The sequence below is a fragment of the Pelophylax lessonae genome (genome assembly GCF_965119305.1).
Source record: "Pelophylax lessonae genome assembly, chromosome: 8".
NCBI classification, from domain to species: Eukaryota; Metazoa; Chordata; class Amphibia; order Anura; family Ranidae; genus Pelophylax; species Pelophylax lessonae.
In genome coordinates, this window is record NC_138775.1 from 195645482 (window position 1) to 195665030 (window position 19549).

At 44.2% G+C, this 19549-nt stretch overlaps 1 protein-coding gene across 1 annotated transcript in view; it reads right to left on the reverse strand.

The window, feature by feature from the left end:
• EPHX4 (epoxide hydrolase 4) overlaps positions 1–19549 on the reverse strand; it is a 161448-nt gene that overhangs the window by 52032 nt on the left and 89867 nt on the right. Inside the window, exons 3-4 of the mRNA XM_082265967.1 lie at positions 14221–14378; positions 4059–4187 (exon numbers count right to left, since the gene is read on the reverse strand). Of these exons, the coding sequence (XP_082122093.1) occupies positions 4059–4187; positions 14221–14378 (287 nt within the window). The remainder of the gene's footprint in view (positions 1–4058; positions 4188–14220; positions 14379–19549) is intronic.

Consider the following 19549-nt stretch of genomic DNA (forward strand, 5'->3'; position numbering starts at 1 on the left):
TAAACAGTCTGAAGTCTGGGTGAAATCAACTAATATTACTATGTTCTTACAATTAGTTATTGTTATTGGCATTACTATGTAGTTACAATTAGTTAAAGAGGAAGTAAACCCTCCTCTGCAAGTTGTACCTATAGGTAAGTCTATAATAAGGCTTACCTATAGGTACTGTAAATATCTCCTAAACATGTAACATGTAGGAGATATTTACCTTAAGTGCAGGCAGTGACATCCCTGGCGCATGCGCTGTGAAGGAACGGCGCTGGTGCCATTCCTTCAGAGCCCCGTACCGTGACCGTTGGCTCCTGTGCGCATGCGTGGGAGTGATGCAATCGCGGCTCCAGCCAATCAGATGGCCAGATGCCACAAACCCAGAAGAAAGGCGACAGAACATATCACCCATGAGAGAAGTGAGTGGTTGGCACTTCGAGGCTTGGTTTTAAGGTAAGTATTTCGAAATGAGCTAGTATGCGATGCATACAGGCTCATTATGTGTTTGTCTTTCAGGTGTTTTTTTTCACCAAAAAACAATTTGGAGGTTTACAACCTCTTTAATGTTGTTAGCATGTGCCGTTGGCTTGTGTGCCGCCAGATAGCATTGTTACGATTTTAGCATGGTAAAGATGTAATTATGTGTAAGCTCCCTTTTTTTTAGAGACATCCCTCCTCTAGTGATGTAATGTGTAATGGAGTTAGTGTCCATATAAATGCCAATAGTGGGTTGAGCTCAGGGTAGTCGGGACATGTGAGCCAATACCTCAGAGCTGTCAAGATGTAGTCTCCTGCACTACTGGTCTAAAGGGTCCTTCACAGGGCTGAAGTCCCAATCGAGGTGGCACAGAGCATAGGAGGAAAAGCTCTAGTCGCCCTCTCTACCCTGACTTTCTTCTGCAGGTCCTGTAGTGGAGTGCTTAAGGTCCTTGAGACCTGAACAGAGTCCTTTGATGTGAGTAATGGTGAAGCCTGGGAGTAAGTGTGCCATCTGGGAGCCTGCCGGGCTGGGCAGAACTATGGAAGGGACATTGGGAAGAGACTGGTATACTAATGAGAGCACCTTAATCCCCTGACCCTCAGCTGCATCACTTGTGACTTGGTGTTGGAAGCTAATTGTTGTGAACTGGGGACACAGTACATGGGAAAGTAGTTCCAACTCTGTGGTGCTCCGAAGGAGAAAAAATGAGGTGTAGATGTAAGATGGCATAAAAGGTATGTACTTGTGCTATGCGCTAAAATGACTGCTACAGAATGTCTAATCTTGCATGTGGAAACAAGTTGCTAGTATCTATGTCACAGAAGATTTACAATAAAGTGCTTAAAATGCATTTATGTGTGAACATTCCTTTATTCTCAAATATTTGGCCTCAGGCTGGGGATGTCATGAGAAGACCTCAGGCCAGGAGTGTGACACAATATGACAGAGAGTCTATCTGTCTTATCTGAGAAGAAGCAGGGTGGGGACTTGTACAGTTTGGTGCCAACACCTGCCCAATCATAGTCCCACTTACAATCTCCTCTTTTTCTTTAAAGCAGAAGTCCACCATAAGACTAAAATCTCTAAATCTACAGGCATCCACGATCTAAGACTAACCTATCTAGCCCTGTAAAGAAGAAATTGGTATACATACGATTCGGGCCATCTCAAGCTGAGCTGTCAGTAGCGGTTTCACTGTGGAGGCGGGTGTAGAGGAGGCAACCGACAGCGAAAGTCCCATAGTAACTCTATGGGTCATGTCACTTCCCATTCATTTCACAACCGTTGTCGGCTGTCTCCTGTGCAGAGCTTCCTCCGCGGAAGACCAGACCGGAGCGGCGTAAAAAAAGGTATGTATACCGATTTCTTCTTTACAGGGCTAGATAAGTTAGTCTTAGATCGTGGATGTCTGTAGATTTAGAGACTTTAGTGTTAGGGTGGACTTCTGCTTTAACATATACACAGTGTTTTGGGTTAAATCGGAAATGGCCTGTATCCTTATACTTATAGATTTATTATTATGGGTTAACCTAATAGACCATACGACAATGTGATATACCTTTTAGCAATGTCTTTCCTTCTGGGACTCATTATGGAAAAAAAAAAAAACTACAATTAAACCCTAAGCTCTTATCTGCTATCTTGAGCAACCCAGAGTTTTCTCTATATCTGGACAGACTGAGTGTGACTCGGTGGCTAAATAAGGTTTTTTTTATTGTAGAGGGAACTCTGTATTTCATAAAGGTATTTATTTCTTGGAATATATTAAAAGCATGCATTGACTGCCAGACCTAAACCCCTTTCAATGGCTATAAATCTCATACTTTGTGATGCATTTACAAGCTATAGAAGAGGAGAACTCCCCTGTAAAAATATTTTGCAATCTATTGATGGTTCTCAGGGGGGCAAAAGTAGGATTTCCACTTTATTTTCTATCTTCACTGCCTCTTCCACCAAGCTCCATACAAGATAAGGTGGAAAACAGATATAGAGAGGCAGAAATGCAGCCTTTAATATATCTATAGTGAAAGCTGACTTTAAAGTTTTTACACATTTGTATCTGCTGCCTAAATAGTGGGCAACCACTAACCCTTAATGATCTCCCAAAAATGTTCTTGGGAACTAAAATAGCAATACTATACCCCTAGAAACCCTCCACTATACACTTGGACCTAGTAAAGAATTTGCATAGACTATGGAGCTTTCTCTTAAAAAAACTTAAAATATTTGAAAAGGTTTGGGCACCATAGGGTTGAGTTACAAAAGACTAATACTATAGACTATTCACTTTATAAGGGAATTTCCCCTTAGCTCAGTGAATAAGGTGACACTCCATCAGCTGACTTCCATCATCCAATCATGGGCAGGAAAAAATATTGTTTTTTAAATTTTTCTTGTATGTGATTGGATATTCTTTGCAAAGTGAATGTTCACCAAATTCATTATGCTAAGGGAAAATACCTTTGCAAAGAGAACAACCTTTTTGCAACCCCCACATAGATTATTTTAGAGTTAGATTTAACCTTAAATTATAGCCTTAAAGCTGTCTTATAGGGCTCCAGATCTATCAGTTCTCAACAATGCCGCACAATTAACTTACAGTGTTGAGATTTTGGTGTCAAAAATACTGATCAAAAAAGTTTACCACCTTGTATTTTTAAAGGCTCAGTTTCAGAACCATAAGGAAAATATGGATACCAAAAAACAGGGGTTTAATTTACTAAAAGGCAAATCCACTGTGCACTACAAGTGTACTGCAAGTGCACTTGGAAGTGCAGATCTAAAGGGGGACATGCAAGGAAAATAAAAAAACAGTATGTTTGATTGCACATGATTGGATGATAAAAATCAGCAGAGCTTCCCCTCAGATCTGCATGACTGCACTTCCAAGTGCCGTTCCAAATGCAACTTGCAGTGCAATTAGAAGTGCGCAGTGGATTCCCTTTAGTAAATCAACCCCATAATGACTTAGTTAATGGGGCAGCCATTTGCATAAGATGAATGCCAGGATAGAAATTAAATACACAATAAGATCAAATAAGCCGTTTCTCTGAGCATCTCCAAAAAAGCATACTTCTTAAATCTCTCTAGCATTTCCTAGCATAGCAATAGCACATGCCAATTCAAAAAAAAAAAAAAAAAAATGTGACTTCCAACTCAAGCATAGATGTATGCCAAGTCTTAACTCTAAATCTTCACCAAACTGTAAAACTACTTCTACCTCTGAAAGGAGCTCTCTAAACAACAAATTACATTTCTAAATTGAGTGTTATAACTTACATCATTGGGACAGCTGTAAATATTATGGGCTTGGAATGCATTTTGCCCATACATTTACTGCTGTCAAGTATTGGGTTAAGTCATGTTATGTTTGTTAGTTAATGATGGTACAGGTAAATAGGTGCAGGTAAATGTAACATGGTCTTCCACTTTAGTTTATAAATTTACTTAACGTTAAAATTAATTTGTATTTTCTTAAATAAAAATGTAAAGATTAAAATGATAAAAGAAATAATATGTTGAAAATATACAGTCAGGTTGTTAATATTGTATCTGGTGGAAAGAAAGTGATATGTTTTATAAAACTCACCTGTAAAAACAGTTGGATGGGGAAAACTCAGAACTATAAGCTTGGTGACCATCTCTGGATAACATATGGCAATTAACCATGCAATCATCCCACCCCAGTCATGGCCAATAAGGACACATTTGGAATAACCTGAAAGACAATAGATATCATATGTATAGCTAGACATATGGCACTGTAGGCATGTACACATAATAATATTTTGAATATTCCATATCATCATATCATGACAATCATCTATCATTCTACAAATCAGGCCTGGTATGACGTTAGTACATTATAGAGCCTACCATCAAGACTGTTTAAGAAAACTGAAATAATCTTTAAAAGCCTTCCACCAGGATAGGAAAATATTCTGTACCGTGTCTACACCAAAGTGAAATGGCAACTGAGTTGTAAGGAAAAAGCAGGTTGGTGATCATGGCACACACATGAAGATTTCATGAAACAGGAGTAGGATATGTTTATCCACAGGCTTCAGGGTTAAGTTTTAGATGGTCTTTTCTTTGTTGTCTTGGTGCTATATCTTGTAATTGGTGTTGCTCAAATATGCCTCTGTTTGATTTGAGGGCAATGTGGTTGAAAAGGTCAAAATTTACATTAAATCCGAACCCCATTGAAGTTAAAGAAGAAAAATTCTGGTGGTTTGTCCCTGCCTTTGGAGAAAAGCTGCAGCAGCCAAATGCAACAAAATGGCATGAGAAGCTCATTAAATCTTTGAGGAACATGTCTGAGACAAATGTGTACAGCAGCCAAGAGGGGCTATTTCATGCGGATTCAAGGGCACATGGAAAAGATGCAAATCTTCTAATACAAACTTTGTAGGATACCTTAATGCTGTCAACACTGTTACAGAATCACTAGGGAACATTTCTGAATTCCCAACAACGAGGTTATACATTGGTAGTGCCTAGTGTTCACTATACAGTATGTCAGCATTTTTTGTTTTGTTTGTACACAACATTGGCAGCACCCCAAACACCTTTTAAATAAATATCAGTCAAATTAAAACGCTTTTCTTTTGTACGCAGTGTAGATTAGATTACAATAGTGTGAAATACCTTCTTCATCACTGCTTCGGGCTCAGCTGATCTGCCGCCCTCTTCTCCCCCGCTGACAGCTGGGGGTCACGGAAGTGCCGATGTAAAGGTATTTCCCACAATTCTAACCGAACACCCTGCGCTTCTGTGTTACACTGCAGAGGGGAGGGGCTGAGATCCCCCTCTGACAGGACAGCTAAGGTATGAGAGGAGACAGAATCAGCTGAGAGCAGAGCGGCGATGCAAGGAATGTATTTCACAGTATTATATTACAAAAACACACATTGGACAATATTTAAAACACTAATAAAGTGCATCCTAGGATTTTTCATACACTAAACTAGGGCTTATTTTCGGGGTAGGGCTTATATTGCAGCCCTCCCCAAAAATAACACTAGGTCTTACTTTCAGGGTAGGTCTTACATTCGGGGAAACACGGTATATGTGAACATGTTGCTGTTGTTCTAAGTAGGCTGTGCTTTCGAACATAGAGGTGCCATTGTGGCTATGATAGAATATTGGAAAGTACAACCTGTTTATTTATGTTACAGAAAAAGAAGAAAATTTCTTGTTCTTCCTGAAGAAGCAGGCACTGACCTGTGAAACGCGTTGAATGTGGAGACCCCCACCTTTTGTCTTTTTTATTGTAACCAATTATTGGAATCATTCATGTACAGTATTTCACAGGTAACATCTATGTATGGAGGATTGTAACTGCAGCAACATGTGTGATGGATTTTCTTTTTAATGATTGATTTTTAATTGTTACAATAAAATGTATTTATTTTTTAATACAAGAATAGTGATTTTGGTACCTTTAAAGTCCTAATAGTTTTTGTTTGGAGGGAACTTGTTAAGATGCTTTGGAGATAGATTCTGTATTGGCAATGCCCTGCCATCAAGCAAGCAGTGGCTGGGTAAGGCTGTTGAAAATTAGCTCAGTTTTCTGGCCTTATCCAGCAGACCCTCTAGGCCTGAGTAGTTGCTTAGGAAGCATTGAAATACCAGGTTCATTATATGGGCCAGGTTAAGTATGTATGTGAGCTTTCCCAGGCGAAGGGCTGCCAGGTGATTCAGCCTGTTGTCAGGCATGATCCTGCTTGGCATCAGCTTGTGTGGGGTCAGCCATCTGTCAGCTTGGGCTAGCAGCTAGCAGCTTTGTGCCTCTGTGGCAGTGGTCATCAAGGTAGACAAGTGTAAGTGTGGGATAGCACTGTTTCGCTTATGCAGCGCGTGTTGTTCTTAAGTGTCAAATGTGTTAAAAAAATAGGATGGCCACCAAGAATTGTGTACTTTAATTTTGTTTTACCCAATGTTAACACTAACTTGTCACAATTCAAACACAACCAAAAAAGCCAGACTCTGTTTATAACTAGATGGACTGGCTAGAATTGTAGACAAAAAAAGTTGGGTACAATATTGTTTTTTACAACTGTAACACCAACCTGTACTGACAAATCAGACACTAAAGAAATGACAGACTCCCTTTATAACTGGATGGACTGTATAACTATAACATATACAGGTGCATCTCAAAAATTATAGTATCATCAAAAAGTTTATTTATTTCAGTAGATCAATTCAAAAAATGAAACTCATATATTATATACAGTAGATTCATTACACACAGAATTATATATTTCAAGCACTTCTTTCTTTTAATTTTGTTGAATATGGCTTACAGCTAGTGAGAACACCAAATTCAGTATCTCAGAAAATTATAATATTGTGAAAAAGTTCAATATTGTAGACTCATGGTGTTACATTCTAATCAGCTAATTAACTCAAAATGCCTGTAAAGGTTTCCTGAGCCTTTAAATGGTCTCTCAGTCTGGATCAGTAGGTTACGCAATCATGGGGAAGACTGCTGACTTAAAAAGTTGTCCAGAAGACAGTCATTGACACCCTCCACAAGGAGCGTAAGTCACAAAAGGTCATTGAAAATAAATGCTCGGTCTTTTTGAGGTTTACACACTTTTTACATCACTTGTCACTTTTTATATTTTCATCTCTTCATCTCTCATTTTCAGGTCTCCCCCTCTTTTTGGTACCCAGAAACCTGAGGATGAGGTTGCGGTCCAAGATATTCTCCTCTGGCTCCCAGGATCTCTCTTCAGGACCGCAGCCCTCCCAGCCCACCAAAAAATATCTTCTCCCCCTTACCAATTTAGAGGCCAATATCTCCTGAACGGAGAAGACATCCGAGGTACCGGATACAGGCGTGGGAGGAAGATTCTTGGGAGAAAAGCGATTAAAGACCGCAGGCTTGAGGAGGGAGACATGAAAACAGTTAGGAATTTTAAGGGAGGGAGGGAGATGGAGTTGGTAACACACAGGATTGATCCTCTTCTTGACCTTGTAGGGTCCCAAGTAACGAGGACCAAGCTTGTAACTAGGAACCCTGAAGCGGATGTACTTGGAGGAGAGCCAAACTCTGTCCCCAGGAACCAGGACAGGAGGAGGCCGACGTTTCTTGTCTGCTTGGATTTTCATGCGGGATGAGGCTTGTAAGAGGGACAGGCGCGTCTGACGCCAGATGGTAGAAAAGTCTTGCACCAGGTCATCCACTGCCGGTACACCGGAGGAGGAGGATAATGGCAGAGGAGGCAGAGGATGACGACCGTAAACCACGAAGAAGGGAGACTTGTTGGTGGCGAAGGAGTCTTTGTGGTTATAGGAAAACTCCGCCCACGGGAGGAGGTCGACCCAATCGTCTTGACGGGAGGAAACAAAGTGACGAAGGTAGTCGCCCAAGATTTGGTTGACCCGCTCTACTTGTCCGTTGGTTTGGGGGTGGTATGAAGAAGAGAAATCCAGCTTGATTTTAAGCCGTCCACAAAGAGCCCTCCAAATTTGGACACAAACTGGACTCCTCTATCGGAGACAATATGTGAAGGCAGGCCGTGTAACTGGAAGATTTGTCGGAGGAAATGCTTGGCCAACTGAGGCGCGGATGGTAAGGCTGGCAACGGGATGAAGTGTGCCATCTTCGAGAAGCGATCTACGACAACCCAAATTATAGTTTTCCCGTGAGATGGTGGTAGGTCCGTAACGAAGTCCATCGCGATATGGGACCAAGGGGTCTCAGGTATGGGAAGTGGCTGGAGAAAGCCAGCGGGTCTTTGGCGTGGGGTTTTGTCTCTGGCACATACAGAGCAGGACTGCACAAATTCAGAGATGTCCTTCTCTAAAGATGGCCACCAATATCTCCTGGAGATAAGCTGTACAGTCTTTCGGACGCCAGGATGTCATGCGAGAAAAGAAGAATGTCCCCACTTGAGAATTTTTAGGCGAAGACGGGGAGAAACATAGGTTTTTCCGGGAGGGAGGTTACGCAAGTCTACAGGTGCCACGGTGACCAGACATTCAGGAGGCACTATGTGCTGTGGGTTGACTTCCTCTCCTGTGACATCAGAAGAACGAGAGAGGGCATCGGCCCTGAAGTTCTTGCTTGCTGGACGAAAGTGGATCCGGAAGTTAAACCTGGCAAAAAATAGAGACCAGCAAGCTTGGCGGGGATTTAGTCTCTGAGCAGACTGGAGGTATGATAAATTTTTATGATCCGTGTAGATGTTCACGGGATGTACCGATCCTTCTAGTAAGTGCCGCCACTCCTCCAAGGCCAACTTGATGGCGAGTAATTCTCTATCCCCAATGGAATAATTTCTTTCCGCAGGAGAGAAAGTCTTAGAGAAAAACCTGCAAGTAACCGACTTGCCTCTCTGAGTCTTTTGCATGAGCAAAGTACCAGCACCAAAGGAGGAGGCGTCTACTTCCAGGTAGAACGGCTTAGTAGGATCCGGTCTGGAAAGAACTGGGGCGGTGGCAAAGGCAGATTTAAGAGCGCTGAAGGCCCTCTCGGCCTGGGGAGGCCAAGATTTTGGGTTAGCCCCCTTCTTGGTTAGGGCTACAATTGGTGCCACAAGGGTGGAGTAATGCGGGATGAACTGTCTATAATAGTTTGCGAATCCGAGGAATCGCTGGATGGCCTTAAGGCCAGAGGGATGAGGCCAGTTCAGAATGGCAGACAGTTTGGCAGGATCCATTTGTAGTCCCTTGGTGGAAATGATGAAGCCCAGGAAGGGGAGACTGGTACGGTCGAACAAGCACTTTTCAAATTTAGCATAGAGACGATTCTTCCTGAGACGGGAGAGTACTAAGCGGACATGAGCACGGTGTTCATCCAAGTTAGTAGAGAAGATGAGGATGTCATCCAAATAGACCACGACACAGGTATAGAGTAGGTCTCGGAAAATATAGTTATCGAACTCCTGGAAGACCGCTGGAGCGTTACAGAGTCCCAAAGGCATGACTAAGTACTCAAAATGCCCGTCACGGGTGTTAAAAGCCGTCTTCCACTCATCACCCTCTCGGATGCGAATAAGGTTATAGGCCCCTCTGAGATCCAACTTGGTGAAGTACTTGGCGCCTTGTAACCGGTCAAAGAGTTCCGTAATCAGGGGAAGAGGGTAACGGTTCTTTACAGTGATGCTGTTGAGACCCCGAAAGTCTATGCAAGGCCAAAGGGTGCCGTCCTTCTTAGCAACAAAGAAGAATCCTGCTCCGGCAGGAGAAGAGGATTTCCTGATAAACCCTCTCTGCAGGTTCTCCTGGATATACTCTGACATGGCTAGAGTTTCTGGGGGAGAAAGAGGATAGATTCTTCCCCTAGGTGGCGTAGTGCCAGGTTGCAAGTCAATGGGGCAGTCATATGGCCTATGTGGAGGCAACACCTCCGCTTGTTTCTTGCAAAAAACGTCTGAAAAATCTGCATATGGTTCAGGTAGACCGGGAGGAGGAGAAATAACGGGTGCAGACTTGCTTCGTACCGGCTTGAGACATCTGCCGAAACAAGCCGGACCCCAGCTTCGAACGTCTCCGGAGGTCCAATCCAGAACGGGACAATGGCGCTGGAGCCAGGGCAGACCCAAGAGGAGTTCTGAGGTGCAATGGGGTAACACAAAAAACTCCAATCGCTCGGAATGCAGAACTCCGATGTCCATCTGGAGGGGTTCTGTACGGAACTGCACCATGCCGTCGAGTCTCTCTCCATTAACTGTGGAGATGAAGATGGACTTCAGCAAACGAACCACAGGGATGTTGAACTTGTTCACCAGCGAGGCGTCGATAAAGTTACCGGCTGAACCGGAATCCAGAAAGGCAGAGGCAGCAAAGGAGATCTTGGCGGACACGGAAATCCGCACGGGTACAGTAATGCGTGGAGAGGAGGTATTCACACCTAACAACGCCTCTCCCACGTTGACTCGGTGCGGGCGTTTTCCCTGACGCAGTGGACGCGAGGAAAGCGTCTGGGACGAGCACTTCCCTTTTCGTGTAGCAGTTCCTCTCGTCGCTCTGCAAAACGCAGGTCAATCCTGGTGGCCAAATGGATGAGGTCACTCAGGTTGGTAGGGACTTCTCGTGCGGCCAGGACGTCCTTTATGGCGCTGGACAAGCCTTTCTTAAAGGTAGCACAGAGCGCCTCATTATTCCAAGAGAGTTCCGAAGCAAGGGTGCGGAAACGGATAGCATAGTCTCCGACAGAGGAACTCCCCTGGGACAAGTTCAATAACGCAGTCTCTGCTGAGGCAGCCCGGGCTGGCTCCTCAAAGATACTCCGGAATTCCTGAAAGAAACTCTGGACACTTGCCATGGCAGGATCATTGCGGTCCCAAAGCGGTGTAGCCCAGGCCAGGGCCTTCCCCGAAAGCAGGCTAACGACAACAGCCACCTTGGCTCGCTCCGAGGGGAACTGGTCAGCCGACATCTCCAGGTGAAGGGAGCATTGGGATAGGATTCCGCGGCACAACTTGGGATCACCGTCGTACTTGGCCAGCATGGACAGACGGACTCTAGAAGTGGCGGCGGCCACAGGCTGCGGTGGTGAAGCAGGTGCAGACGGAGGAAGTGGCTGCTGCTGTGCTGGAAGAAGCTGCTGCAGCATGGCGGTCAACTGTGCCAGCTGTTGACCTTGCTGGTCGATCTGCTGCGGCTGCTGGGCCACAACTGTAGTGAGGTCTGCGATACTAGGCAGAGGCACCTCAGCGGGATCCATGGCCAGATCTTACTGTTAGGGTCCGGACTGGTAGCAGGAGCGGAGCAGGGAGTGGATCCGCTGTGTCAGTGAGGGAATGGCATGGACCGTACCGGAGGATCGGTTCTAAGTAGTTACTGGTTTTCACCAGAGCCCGCCGCAAGGCGGGATGGACTTGCTGCGGCGGTAACTACCAGGTCGTGTCCTCCAGTAGCGGCTCAACCTCACTGACTGCTGAGATAGGCGTAGTACAAAAGGAACAGGCAGAGGCGTAGTCAGACGAAGCAAAGGTCAGGGCAGGCAGCAAAGGTTCAAAGGCGGTAGTCGTTAGCAAAGGGTTCTGCAACAGGCAAGGGATACACCAACAACGCTTTCACTAGGCAATAAGGCAACAAAGATCCGGCATGGGCAGGAAGGGGCAGGTCACTTATATATGAAACAGGAAACATGAAACAGGAAGGGAGGTTTGGGCCAGGCACCAATTACTGGTGCACTGGTCCTTTAAATTTCAAACAGCCGGCGCGCGCGCGCCCTATGGTGCAGGGGCGCGCACACCGGGAACCACGTGAGCGGGGAGCGGAGGAGAGAGCCGGAGTGGACACAGGTGAGTGGATATGGGACGAACGCCCCGCGCTCCGGTCCAGGAGCAGGGACTGGAGCGCTCAGTGTTACAGTTTAGGAGCAAGCGGAGTCTTCTGAGGGGGCTTGTCTTCCTGCAGAGGTGCTACTATCAAATCTAGTGGCAGTAACTCCAGCAACGGGTCAGAGCTGTTCAGTCTTTATACCTGTAATCAACGAAGGGAGAAAGTGGAGGCGAAAACTACCCGAAGATAGCCTTCACAGGAGAGCTTTATCCTTCCCATGCGGATGCAGATATTGCAGAATGGCAGCTCAACCCCTAATTCCTTTAGGGGAGGCCTTTTCATGTAAGCTGGTCGCGGCTAGGCCATAGAATCTTTGCCGGATGCTTGGAGGTGGATGCCTCTCCAGCAACAGGATCAATCCTGGGCAGGACATCAGGCTCAATCTTGCAGAGGGGCTCTTCTTCTAGCATCCGCTGAAATACCAGTATGCTACAGATGCTACAGGGGGCTAAAGGAGACATGATGGCAAGGCATCCCTTGCAGTTTGGAAACAAAACTTGTAGCTCTTCTTAGGTGCCCAAGTGCCAGAGAGTGAACCAATAGGCAGGCTGGTAGCACTTCCCAGTGTCGATCAGCATTGGCACTCTCTTCCATAGGAGCTGGCAACTGGCCATGGTGGCTGGTAGCAATGCACGTGGAGCATCTGTGCGTCATTTCGGGTGTGGTTGCTATATACGCTTCTTTTTGGGAGATCCATAAATCAGGAGATGGAAACTTTGGTGGGAGCCGATGAGAAAACAGTAATGTGTTCTTCACGTGGAGTACCACCAGGCAAGCCTGGACAAGTTTTAACTAGCTAAATAATGCCCTGGTCTTTTTAGAGGTGGTCTTCAGATGTATGTAGTAGGCGTTAGCCTATGTTAGGTGAAAATTTATGTGGGCAGGTCAAGGTGACAGAGTGGTCATCACATCCTCCATGTATTCCTCCTCGTTTTGCACCAAGCAAGGGTCACATTAGAGGCCTACCCCAGGGTAAGTTCTATTGGGCAATGCTAGGCACTTGAGATAGGGTCACTTGACTGCACATGGGATACCCTTACTTTTGTGCTGTTTCCATCAATGCCCTGGGACCGGGTTGAGGCTGCCATGGAGGAATACTCGACCTTAAATCGAGCCTTTGCTGTTAGAGATGAACATACACCATGTACACTTGCACTGTAACTGTTCTCCAGTTAACCCCCTGGGTCCCCATGGCAAAGTACACCTTCTCTGTAACTCGCATTTAGGAGGGACACCCTGAGTCTTGTCCACATCCACCCTTCCAGCGTATGACCACAACTTCACTCCCAGTAATGATATGGGGTCCCGCCATGCACATAGTGTGGATTCCATGCATGCACTTAACTATTCTGTACCTGGTCACAGGCTGGGGAACCTCTGTAGCATGAGTCTTCTCCCAAAGCAATAGGAGACAGACGGAGAAAATGGCAAAAACAACTCCCTCCTGCAAGAGGGTATCCCACCTATCCCAGGCACACACTTATTGGCAGACTGCTTGGGGAACGTCTGTTACCCTAGGTAGCCATTACTGTAGCTTGCACTCCACACTGTATTACCTTTTGCGGAGCTGTCTTCATACCCCAAAGTGTATAATGGCCCGAACCATAGACTATACATGCAGATTACTTGCATTACACACCTTTAGTAACTTCAGGCCATGCGGAAACAAGGTTTCAAAACTTTCCTTAAAAAAGTGAAAAAACATTACAAAGTCCATCATAAGGAGACATTATGCTTCCCTACATCCCTAACCCTAACAAGCTTTGTGCTGCCCTGGCATACCTGCAAAGTTAGAGTCCATGTAAATACATAGTCCATCAGAGGCATTCTCCAGCAGATGGTGTCTTTGGAGCAAACCCTAAGTTCTGATGCGCTTTACATTCCAGTAGTAGTAATTGACAGTAGTAGTAGTAAGTAATAGTAAGTGACATTTTTCTGCTTCCCACGGGTCCTGTTCTCCATCTTTTTCCCTTACAGGCCCTAGACCTCTCTGCTCGGGGCTCTCTATCCCCATTCACATCCAACCAGGATAAAGCGAAATAGAAGAAAAACACCACCGTAGGATACATCCAACCACAAGTTCTGGACCAATGTACCTCTTTTATAACATGATGAGTGTCTGTGTCAGCCATGGCTGCCCTGCCACCCTATAGGAAAGTCTATTATAGCTATGCAACTATCCAACCCAGTAACTGAACAACTCTTTTGACTGCTTGAGGCTAAAACAGTTTCTTTACATGCTAGTATTTTAATGCTATGAGTACAGAGCTCAGGCTGGGAATAGAGGGCCAACTACTTGGGCCAACACTTCTCTTTTTGACAAGGAGAAAATGCAAGTAAATAACCATAAGTCAAGTCATCCCTGAGAGGTAAGGTTGCACTAATATAACAATTCAAGAATGAGAATGGAAATTCAGTTTACAATAAAGCTGATTTGTTTGTCTTACCTAAAGAGTCTAAAATTTCTTTAACATCCACAATAATACAGTCAAGTTTGTAATTCTCTTTACAAGAAGGAGCATCTGTTTCCCCATATCCTCGTAAATCAAGAGCCACCACGCGATATTCACGCTTAAACTCCCGCAGTTGATGGCGCCAAGAATACCTGCATTAGATGAGAAATATGAGAAGTATAAGAAATTATGCCAATCGACCAGAGCATCATTTATTTTCAGCATCCAAAAGTTGCTATATATTGACTAACCCAGCAAATAATTCTAAAAAGTAATACAGTTCGATGCACCCATCCCTGTATGCCTGCAAAACTAGGATGTGCAGGCCAGTTCCTACAGCCAATGTGTCTCCACTGACTAAAATAGGCTGCATGCATGCAGAGCCATACTGCCCTGGACTCATAAAAAAACAGCTCTTGCATGTTTTAAAGGTCATTACGCCCGTGTGAGGCCTTATACTGTCATGAAATGTAAACTCCCTAATGTTTCACTGTTTGTAATCCTGCACGTAATCCTGGGCCTGCCGTAGCAAAACTTCAGAGTGAGTAGACTCCCACTTATTATCTACAGTTTTACACTTACCACCCACACTGCTTGAAGTATAACTAAAGGCAAAACTTTTTGTTTAGTTTTTCATAAAGTGAAGATGGATTACATCACCTGTCAGGTTTTTACTGCTGTCTAAGTCCCTGTTAGGGGGATCCACTTTCTATTGGTTCTGTTTACTGTTATCACCAAGAGTAAAAATGAAAGAAAATCCCACATTTTGGGTTGTCACCAGAAGAACAGAGGGGAAATCTTCCAATTGGTACACTAGTTGTGGTGACCCTGATGACAATCAGGGATTCCCTCACTTTGGAAGGTTTTCCTCTCACTTCCTGTTTTGGCTATGGGACAGGAAGTGAATGGAAATCTCCCCAATGGATCACAGAATAAATATAAACCCCCCTTACCCTGTCCAAAAATGTTGTGCCTTTAGTTCTACTTTAATGTACAGTGCCTTGAAAAAGTATTCATGCCCCTTGAGATCTTCCACATTTTGTCATGTTACAACCAAAAAATGTAAATGTATTTTATTGGGTTTTTATGTGATAGGGGCCAACACAAAGTGGCACATAATTGTGAAATGGAAGGAAAATGATAAATGGCTTTCAAAATGTTTTACAAATACATTTCTGAAAAGTGTGTCGTTCATTTGCATTCTGCCCCGAGTCAATACTTTGTAGAACCACCTTTTGCTGCAATCACAGCTCCAAGTCTTTTTGGGTATGCCTCCAACAGGTTTGCACATCTAGAGAGTGAAATTTATGACCATTCTTCGTTACAAAATTGCTCAAGCTCTGTCAGGTTGGATGGAGACTGTCTGTGAACAGCAATTTTTAAGTCTTGCCACAGACTCTCAATTGGATTTAGGTCTGGACCTTGACCTGGCCATTCTAACATGAATATGCTTTGATTTACCATGGGCCTCTTGGCTGCTTCTCTGATTAATGCTCTCCTTGCCCAGCCTGTCAGCTTAGGTGGACGGCCATGTCTTGGTAGGGTTGCAGTTGTGCCATACTTTTTCTATTTCGGATGACGGATTAAATAGTGCTCAATGAGATGTTCAAAGCTTGGGATATTTTTTTTATAGCCTAACCCTGCTTTACACTTCTCCACAACTTTATCCCTGACCTGTCTGATTTGTTCCTTGTCCTTCATAATGCTGTTTGTTCACTAACAGTCTCTAAGAAACTTCAGAGGGCTTCACAGTACAGCTATATTTATACAGAGAAAAGGATTACACACAGGGGGACTCTATTTACTAATTAGGTGAATTCTGAAGGCAATTGGTTCCACTAGATTTCAGTTAGGGGTATCAGAGTAAAAGGGGCAGAATATAAATGCAAGTCACACTTTTTAGATATTTATTTGTAAAAAAATCATTTTCCTTTCACTTCACAATTATGGCCACTTTGTGTTGGTCTATCACCAAAAAAATTATGTCTTTGGTTGTAACATGTCAAAATGAGAAAATTTCAAGGGGTATGAATACTTTTTGGAGGCAATGTACACCTTTGCAGAGTTTTTCTAAAATGCAAAAGTATTGAAAAGTTCATGAGCAGATGGCTAATGAACAACTCTTATACCTCCAATGTATTATTATGAGGAACAATGTCATGAATATGCTATTTATTAAGTCAGACGTTTGTATCTACTTAAGACAGACTGTGTCTACAACTGGGACATCATTATACAACCAATATGAAATTTGTGATGAGCCCAGCAGGATTTACATTGCAGGCAATAAAACATGTCTATGCTTTGTGATTATTAATAGCATAACTAAACTCTAAAGGGGACAAGGCAGCAAGGAAGTATATGCAAACAAAGAGGAAGAAATGCTTGTGTCAAGTGAAACGATCTGACAAGTCTTCATACAAAACAGTACAAGTGTTAAACTCAAAATAAATGTAATAATAAGGGTCATCAGATGCATAAAAAGTGAAAAGTCAGAGTTTTAAACTCATTACCAGGTCTTTGTACACAGCAGTGATATTCTTCTGTAGAAAATCAATACCAAGAACAGCAGGCTCAGCTGTGATTTGCAGTGGATGGCCAGACTGCAGCTCATCTGATATTTCCCATCGCAGCTTGTGCTCTGCAGTTATGTGGGCAGTACCCTGTCCAGAGGAACAATAAACTACCCAGCTACACATCATTAATCTGACTCTGTGACTTCAATCATAATCATTGCTATCATGTGTCCTATTCTTTAGTACCAAGATTGCCACTGCTAACTTAAAGCGAACCTGTCGTCACAGCACAAATATTTATTTTTCAATATGTGCATTAAAGCTGACCTTTATGCAAACAGATAAAAAAATTAAAAAATATGTAGTTGTTGTTTTGCAAAAGAATTAGCATTTCTGCCCATTCAGTGGTAAAAGGTACACAACTGTATCAGACGCAGAATAGCCAAGCAGGTCACTTGGCTTTTCTCTGCTGCAGTTCAACAGTAAAGTTAGGTCACTTCACTGCCTTCAGGCTTTAACTGAACTGTGATGGAGCAGCAGCAGACTAATGAGCTCATCCATGGATGCTGTTAGAAACTACGGGGCCCTATACAGACAAGCTGACACGAGGCTCCATACACGGGGCTTGCTGTAGGATGACTTCTTAGGCCTCCTCTGATTACCTGCAGGCAGTCACTTATGCCTCGTTTCCACTGAGCGGATCGGTTCGGGTCGGTTCGGTACGGTACGCTATTTTGAGTGTTTCCATTATGAAAGTGGCCCATACAACCGAACCAAACCGCACCATTCCTGGTCCTGCTTCAGATGTAGGGCCATAGGAAATGGAACGGTACGGTTAGGGCGGAGCTACTGGCGTCACACGATAGATTCCACTGATTGGCGGACAGGAAAACTTCAATGCTCACGTCAAATGAAAGAGCAAAACAAACACCTCATTTGGTGTAAACCCCGCATGGTCCCTGGTGGCCCGACTTGCAGTGGAAACGCTCACCTGAAAAGACCGGACCGTTCTAATCCTTCCAAACTGTACCGACCCGAACCGTTCCGCTCAGTGGAAACGAGGCATAAGAGACAGTTCACTCACCCATCCTTACTTCCAGTTGCTCGTTACTTAAAACAGTCCAGGGGTTTTGGTTTTATATTTATTGTGGAACTTGAATGGGAGAAGGGAATAGCTGGATACTCCAACTTGAACTATTCACAGTAGATAATGACTTCCACTTGTATGACTGCCACTTGTATGGAAGAATATGGTCCTCTTGCTCTCTCTAGCAGCAGACTTGATTAAATTACATTATCTTCAGGACACTCTCTATCATCCCCTTGACTGACAACCGTCCACTGACTCTAGTAGCAGAAGGGGCGGCCCTCTCAGAACAGGCCCCATGTTACAGACCTGTACTCACTGTAGGCAGAATCAGATCCTCTCCAGTGTCTCCCTTCCAGTCAGCTCTGCAGGACATCTGGGTTCAGCTCCTCTCTAACTCTCGGGGCATCAGGTCGACCACCTGAGGACTGCATAGCAGCTTTTACAGAGAAGGGGCAGGTGCCCCCTTCCTTTCAGGACCCGCTCTCCAGCTGAAAAACCTTGAGCACATGTGCCCTTGGCATTTATACAGTATCCCAGCATACACAGAGGCACTTTCCTCTGCCAGTCACCAGGGCTGTTCTAAATGCCCGTGCACTCATTTGTCTGGTTTCCTCCCACTGTCCAATATGCCTTCCTAATGGACCGGTATGAAACACTTCAAACAAACTGAGCTGCCCCTGAGCACCATGAGCAGACCTCACTAGCAGATTCTGCACTCTGGTAGGCAGAGAGCAGTATACATTTACCTGGCAATCTCTCTGATAAGCAGAAAAAAAAAAAATATATTCTCTCTTCTAGCACCTACCTAGGAGGGTGCTACATATAAATAAGGCACTTGTGGAATTAATTGAACAAAAACTGTTTTTTTTTAAAACTCCCTCAGTGAACCCTTTATCAAGAAGTATTTTAAGACGGACTCTAAAAAACAGTGTCAATCAGGAGTCTTTGCCCTTCAGCACAATAATGGCGCTTTTCCACTGCATGGAACTGAACGGTTCGGCACACTTTTGTGCTTTTCCACTGCTGGTACCGCATGGTATAGTGTAGGAACGGTTCGGTACGGTACGGTACGGCGGCGCTTTTCCACTGCATGGAACCGAACGGTACAGCACGGTACGGCTCTGAAAAAACAGTACTTACTCGATTGTGGTTCCAACAGGTACCAAACTGGTACCATATCCCACAATCCTTTGCATGCAGTCACTACTAGCCACTGATTGGTCAGAGAATCCCGCCCACCCCGTTGTTATCCCACCCACTTAACTTTAGTACTACTTTAGTGGAAAAGCAAACCATACCGTACCATACCGAACCGTTCCAACACCGTACCATGCGGTACCAGCAGTGGAAAAGCAAACCGGGCCAAGCAGGGCCGAGTAGAGCCGAGCCGGTACTTGCAGTGGAAAAGTGCCATAATATGCCTAATCCTGGATCACAATTTTCCCACATTTGTTAGTCTGTCTAAAGATAAGGTCCAACTGTTTCCTAAGGTATTTCAGTGCTTGTAATTCCAAGAGTGAAAATTTAGGGCGATCAATTTTGCCTCTTTTGTTTTTTTGTTTTTTTTTAATTAAGTGCAAGGATTTATTGTTGCACATGGCTGAGGTAACAATTAAAACCAGCTAACAAAAACAGTATGGCCATTATGACAATACAGTAGTAATGATGTACTACAGATAGAAATGACACAAGTCTGAATTGTTCAGTATAAGGAAGC